This window comes from Nematolebias whitei, chromosome 21 (assembly GCF_014905685.2).
Source record: "Nematolebias whitei isolate Nwh7 chromosome 21, NemWhi1, whole genome shotgun sequence".
Taxonomy (NCBI): domain Eukaryota; kingdom Metazoa; phylum Chordata; class Actinopteri; order Cyprinodontiformes; family Rivulidae; genus Nematolebias; species Nematolebias whitei.
The window spans coordinates 33,419,986-33,427,032 of NC_056518.1; the positions used below are offsets into that span (position 1 = coordinate 33,419,986).

At 40.4% G+C, this 7,047-nt stretch overlaps 1 protein-coding gene across 1 annotated transcript in view; it reads right to left on the reverse strand.

Annotated features, from left to right (window-relative positions):
• The window catches only part of syne1b (spectrin repeat containing, nuclear envelope 1b), a 154,414-nt gene that overhangs the window by 100,304 nt on the left and 47,063 nt on the right, over positions 1-7,047 (reverse strand). The window contains exons 39-42 of the mRNA XM_037694836.1: positions 6,228-6,381; positions 4,466-5,091; positions 2,192-2,371; positions 1,399-1,549 (exon numbers count right to left, since the gene is read on the reverse strand). Coding sequence (XP_037550764.1) covers positions 1,399-1,549; positions 2,192-2,371; positions 4,466-5,091; positions 6,228-6,381 — 1,111 coding nt within the window. The remainder of the gene's footprint in view (positions 1-1,398; positions 1,550-2,191; positions 2,372-4,465; positions 5,092-6,227; positions 6,382-7,047) is intronic.

Below are 7,047 nucleotides of genomic sequence, written 5' to 3' on the forward strand. Positions count from 1 at the left end.
AGCAGGTTGTGTGTGAATTAGAGCAGTTCTGATTGTGTCAGGTGTCCTAACACCCCCCCCCCCCCCCCTCCCCTCACTTCATGGTTCTGAGCTGAACTCTTCTCCGCTCCTGCTCCAGTCTCGTGGCACCGGTTGAAGCACCTGAAGGCTTCAACTCTCTGTTGTCCAACTAAGGACAATCCATCCATCCATCCATTTTTTATTAAAGTAAATTGAACTGTTTTTTTTACATTTTGATCGCTGTTGTTATTTTGACAAATTAGTTGTTTTGAAACGTGACGTAAAATGTGAATAGCATGTCAAACATTTCTATCTTTGTATTTTCTATTTATTTTTTACAGTAAGTTTTTTTTTTATTCATTATGTCTGAAATGTAGCAGGAGTTCAGACACCTGCTGATGATGCGCGTGCACTAGAGCTGTCTGGAGACACTGTGCGTAACGTGCACTGTCCACAGGGCATTTATTTATTCTGTTGAATAAATGATCGTTTCTGTTTCGGGGGTCTGGGAGGAGGAGAGAAGCACTCTGTGCAGAATCTCTGTGCGTAAATGTGAACACCTGTCCCTCCGTCCTCACCCCCACGCCAAGAGGCTCCTGCTCCTTGAAGGAGCGTGTAACTGCGCCGCGCGTGCTGCAGCTGGAACATCCGCAGACTGGGTCCGCCGGGCTAATGACAACGTTTCCTCTCGTTGTATTTTTTAACAAATAATCACAATAAAAATGTGCGGTGACTTTGAACTTTTAGGGGCGGAGCTGCCGGATCCGATCAAAGAGTTGCCGGAACAGAACGAGTCAAAATGAGAGAGTTCCCGGATCTTGTTCCAGCAGGATCCGGCTCAAATTAACCACTGATTATACTGTATTATTGTTGTTTAGCGTATATCTTAGATCCTTGTATACTGTTACTATTTTTAATACTTTATATTAATGCTATTTTGGGTGTAATATATACTGGTATATATTTGGATCTTGACGTGTCAACCCTATTTTCGATGGTGACCTCTACTACATCTGGATGAAGCCACACACCAAAATGGAAGTCAGCACATTGCTTATGTTTTAAAATAATCCAGCTCACAAGATTACATATATGCATTTATGGTGGTAGCCATCTTGGATTTTGACGTTGCAGCCCATATTTCGATAGCGACTCTTCTTATGCATAGATGGAGCCACACAACAAAATGGAAGTTAGTATCTCACTTATGTTTCAAATTATTCTCACAACAAGCACGAATGGACAGATGGAGGGTGTTTCCACTTCCCTCTCTTTGCTCTGTGACGGGGGACAAAACATTAAGGCAGTGTGTTCTTTATGCTGGTTGTGTGTGATGAATTGCTTTGTTGGATAAAACAGATGAGGCACAATTCTCCAAAATAAAACACTTTTTGAAACCTTAGTCAGGGTCCTCTTGGTTTCCTCGTGGTCCTTCAGGACAGAACTTATCTCCAGCAGAGGTTTAGCGCTCTCAGTAACGCTGCTGATTGTAGTTTTCAGGACTTGATATTCTTTCATGAGCTCAACAAGAACACTGCACTGTTCCTGTCTAACACATAAAACAACACTTACACATGTTTGAACTGCACATCATCATTATAACAAAACTAAAGGTCTGGTATTCCTTGAAGGATTGTATATCCCCTGATGGCTTTTCATGCAACACTTGTAAACTAAGATAGTCTTTGATAAATGTTTTGGTCATACTTTATAAATGTCTGAAATAATGCAATAGCACAATCTGAACAAGATTTTATGAGATCTGATCGCTCTAAGAGAATGTGTTGTGAACGGCTTTTAGCTACTATCATGTCAAATTTCAGTTCAGTCTTTTTATAATTGGCTGAATTATGATAATTTTAGTGGTTAGTTAGCTGTGGCAGCTAAGGATTACTCTCTGACCTAACAAGATTGAGTCAGGTCTTCTGGACGAGTTCTTCTTTGTTGAAACATTTATCCAAAAGACGTCTCAAGTCTGAGGACCTGACCCAACCTTGCTAGATTGATCTACCTGGATTATTGAGCATGCGTCAGGAGATTACTGTCTGAGGTTCATCAAAATCTGTCCATTGGTTCATGAAATAGAACAAATGAACACACACACAGACTAAAACATTATTTCCCCCCACCCCACTGAAAGTTGAAAACTTGAATTAAATGTTGTCAAAATGGTGTTGGTTTGCTCCAGTACTTCTCTGTAATGAGCCTCTTGGTGTCCTCCCATGTTGTCTCCAACAAGCCAATCTCTCTCAACACTTCTCCAGCCAACTCTGCATCTTTGTGAGCCAGCTGGTTGCCCTTCTCCCTCAGCCACTGCTCTTCGTGCTGGTGGGACTGCAGCTCGTCCTCCAACTGATTAAAGAACCGGAGTCTGACAGAGGGGGAAAATGTTAGTGACTCACACATAAACATAATAATAATAATATAAATGCATTTATTGTTTTATTAATCTAGCTCAGCAACACGTGGCCCTTTGTAGCATAGACAAAGATTGTATGAAAAGTAACATTTATTTTAAAAATTACAATAAGAACAGCTGCAGCAGTCGTTCAGTATTCTGCAATATGTGATTGAAATTTATGGGCCAGATTATTAACACCTTGTCCAAACAGAAAAAAAAAAAAAAATTCATAAACAATATTTTGCTGTCTTTAAAAATGTTCTTGTGAACACAGAACCATTGTCTCTACATGGAACGGCAGAAACTGACCCAAACTGCTGCAGTAACTTCACCAGGCCTGCATGTGGCGCTCTAACGCTGCCAAGACAATTCACCAAAACAGGAAACAAGACGTGTAACGTACGCTCAAAACTTTGTACACGTTTTATAACAAGTACAACCAATTTTAAAAAAAGACAACACTGCCAAAACAAAAGCAGGAATGGAATCCTTTAAGCTGACCAACAACAAAGTGGAACTTCTACTTAGTGCCACATTAAACTCTACGACCACAAACGTGCAGGACAGTGTTGAACAGTCGTGTCAGTCCGAATATGTAGAAACATGACTGCTTTTCAGGTGCAGTATCCAACAAGGGACGGCTGGAGAAAAGGGTTTCCTTCATCATATTCAAAGCAAAACGGGAATTTTTTATACGTGTTGGAATTCATAAATTATTCTCTTCTCCCACATTTTTAAAAAGTTTAATGTTAATTGTAGTTGTTCTCTGAAAAGCTTGCATTTTTGTATTGTTGACAGTTCAATAAAATGATAAAAAGAACTTTCTGGCCTTGGGTGTGGTTCACAACTTTACACATTTTCACAAGTGTTCAAAACATATATTTAAAAAAAATATATATATTTTGAAATAAAACGCGGTACATCGATGTCCCTCGAAGATATTCAAGTGGGTAGGAGTTACTGTGTAGAAGAACAGAGGTAGGTTTTTCTTTTGTTGCTTGTCTGAGGAAGCGCAGTGTGACAGATCCTGGCGAGTGGAGGGATTAATTTCATCTGCAGAGCCATGGGGGGGTCCAATGGTGACCTAGGTTACTAATCTTTGCCTACCCCAAGGGCCACCCCAATTATTTAAGGAAATTATACTTTTAGGAAATTTAAAAACTTGACAGCAGAGTTTTCTTAAATAATACAGATGGCAATATATTAATGGTCGTGGCCATCTTGGATTTTGACGTGCAACCCAATTTTCCATGGTGACCTTTTTTACACCAAGATGCAGCAACACACAAAAAGGGAAGTCAGTACGTTGCGTACTTTTCAAGTTATTCAACTCACAAGGTTAGCATGTGTACATTTATGGTGGTAGCCAGCTTGGATTTTGATGTGGCAACCCGATTTTCAAAAGAAACTTTTTCCTATGCCTAGCTGTAGCCACACACCAAAATGGACGTTGTTGCCTCACTAATGTTTTAAATTTATAATACAGCATGCACGGCTAGTCGGATGGACGGACCAACAAAGGGCATTTCCAAATCCCCCCCTTCGCTTCACAACAGGCGACAAAAATCCAACAAAGTGACCTAATTTTCATGATTAGTAATTTGCTGAGGTGCATGTTAATGAATTAATTTTATTAAGTTGGGTACTTTATAATTTCCACAGATGTAGTTCAGACTAACAATGGTCTCCATAACTCAGTGAGTAAATTTGATCAAAGAGGGGATACAAACTCGTTTACCGCCTTCATAACGGTTCGGTTTCTTCCTTTGTCCTAAAATGTAAAAATACTGACAAATGTTTAGAGTTTATTTTAGTTCTTTATTTCAGAATGTAAAAAAAAAAAAAACTTATTTTTAATATGTAGTACTTATATAATATTATTAAGTTTTAAAAATGTATAATAATATTTATTTAATTTCTAACTTTATTTTAATCTTCAATTTGTTTTTTGGCTCTGGATAAATTATATTTCGTAATGAAAAAAGGCAGAAATGGCTCCTTTGAGGGCAGAAGCTGCAGACCATTGATCAAAGTGAGTCTGATTTAAATCATGCTGTGCGTTACCGTTGCTGTAGACCATGCAGGCTGGGCTCTTTCAGGGTCTGGTGGTCAGCTTTTTCCTCGATGTCCTCCACTGCTTTGAGCAGCTGTTCCTTTCGTTGCCTAAATGAAGTCCAGAGAACACCTAGGGCTTCGGCTTCACTTTGCTTGGAACCCAGCACGTTCCTCACTGCGTCCAGCTCAGCGCTGAGGGAATCAGCGAGCAGGCGACACGATGTATGAGAACCATCTTCAGTACCAATGTGGAGATGACCTTTGCAAAGGCTGCTGTCCAGATTCACAGCGACGGTCTCCAGCTGACTTATGTCTGGAACAATGGTGGCGAGTTCTTGCTGCAGCTCTTCCACCCTTCCTCGATCCCAGCTCCCAGCACTTTCCACGGTCTGTTTCAGACCCCGCAACACTCCTGCTGCCACACCATGGGTCTGCAAAAAGGCCTCCAGCCTTTCAAGGCACTCTGACTGAAGCTCGGCTAAGTGCTGGGCCTCCACATACGGCTGCAGGCAGCTTTCCACTCGGCTGTGGACCAGCTGTGCATCAGCAGACTCACAGATCTCACAGAGCTTCTTGGTCTGCTGTTCCAGGCTCTGCTTCATGCTGGACTGCAGCTGCAGAGCCACCTGGGTCTCCTGTCAGAGCCAAACGACAAAAGATCAGTTCTCAATTAAAGCTCCATCTGCCTGACGAGGTTTGAGAAGGGATGCACTGACCCCAGTATAACTAATGGTCCAATCCCCCATGTACTCCATAAAAGCATTACCAGTACCATCAATACTTTATGACTAATATAACTTTCACATTTTAGTTGAGCAGGTAAAGGAAAAGCAGTTTCAGCCATGTTGGCTATCCTGATTTGCGGATCAGGACAAACCTCGATGACACGGAGTGCCTCTCCTGCTGACACTCCTCATCAGCTGGTAGCACTAACGCACCCTGACATCATACTTAACTTTTGACAGTAGCTCATACAGTTTCACTTAAAACAGTCTGTCATGTTTTATCATCAATATGCTAAATCTGAAAATATATATTCATGACTTGTAAATGGCTGATTGTTGCTATACACAGTTATTTAGCTGGTTATGTGCATTTTAGAACTCAGAACGGATTTTAACATTTCCAAGCAAATTAAAAAGAAAAATTACTGTAACTTACTGAATTAGTCAATTTTAAATCAGTACAAAATGATAATTTAATGTTGTAGAATTTATATTTCACTTGTTTTTTAATTTATTTATTTTGCTCAGAAACAAAATACTAACACTTTGGGATAAATCACTGAAAACAGAGAAACAAACTGAAGAACTGATCTCATCGTGGGGGGTATCGATCAAATGCAGTACCAATGTCGGCATTGATAATATCAACTTTTGCATCGATCTGCGCACAAAATATTTCAAAGTGAGTGATGGAGACAAAAATAAAGCGGACGGTAATTTCTGCTCAGCAAAGTTGATAAGAGGACGGAAAATATTGAGAAATATCAAGGAAATGCAGATCTGAGACCAGCTTCCTGATTCTGACCAACCTCGTGCACCAAAAGCAGTTGAAGGAATTAATTACTACAGAAAGTAAGCTCCTTTCATTTCCAAATGCATTTTTAAAGTAACTACAGGAAACTGCATGGAATACTTGTATCAGTACTACGTAGCAGCTAGTACTTGTACTGAGTTTGAATAAAATGAGGTAATGGTGCATTCCCGGTTTTAAGGCAAGAAGAAACCAGTGTTCCTGTGCACAAAAGTAAAATGTGAGCGTGACTCACCTTTACGTGTGCAGCAGAGTGCTGCAGGTTCTTTATGTTGACCTGAGAAGATGAATGCAGATTTGAGAGCGTGGACTCGCTCCACTCTGAGAACTTCAGAAGAGCCTCGTCAAACTGCTCTACCAACAAAACTCTGCTCTGAAGCTCTGCGATTCTGGGGGAAGAGAGGGAAAAATTAACTGAATAATGATCATTCACAATAACTTATTGTTGCTTTAATGTGAGCACTTTACTCAAACACATATGATTAATTTGTCTGTAGTTAAGGTAGAAAATAAAAGGATGTATGCGGTCCTTTTGCCAACCTTTGGAGTCAATTCCAATAAAGATGGCCGTCACATCTAAGCAACTTTAGCGAACACAAAAATGACTTTAAAAAAAAAGGGTTGTAAGCTCAATAATCCAGGTAGATAACAATAAAAATGGTTAAATCATGTCCAGTTTCTTTAAGTGAGAAATGTTTCGTCCCCCATCCAGAGGACTTCCTCAGTCTACAGCCTGCCAAACCAGATCTGTCCCATAGGTAGCTACCTATTTATTTTAGCTACCGTATTTTCCAATGTATAAGTCACAGTTTTTTTGCATAGATTTGTCAGTCCTGCGACGTATACGCCAAAGCGACTTATATGCGTTTTTTCCTCCCATATTCATAACGCAATTTTTGACTGACGCTTTAAATTTCTAAGAACTGCAAGAGCGAGTCCTGCCGTGCGTGCTCGCTTCACTCAGCTAATGTAGGCGGAAGAAGGCTGGAGAGCTAGTGGCTTTGGCCGCGATGGATGGATGGATGGATGGATGGATGGATGGATGGATGGATGGA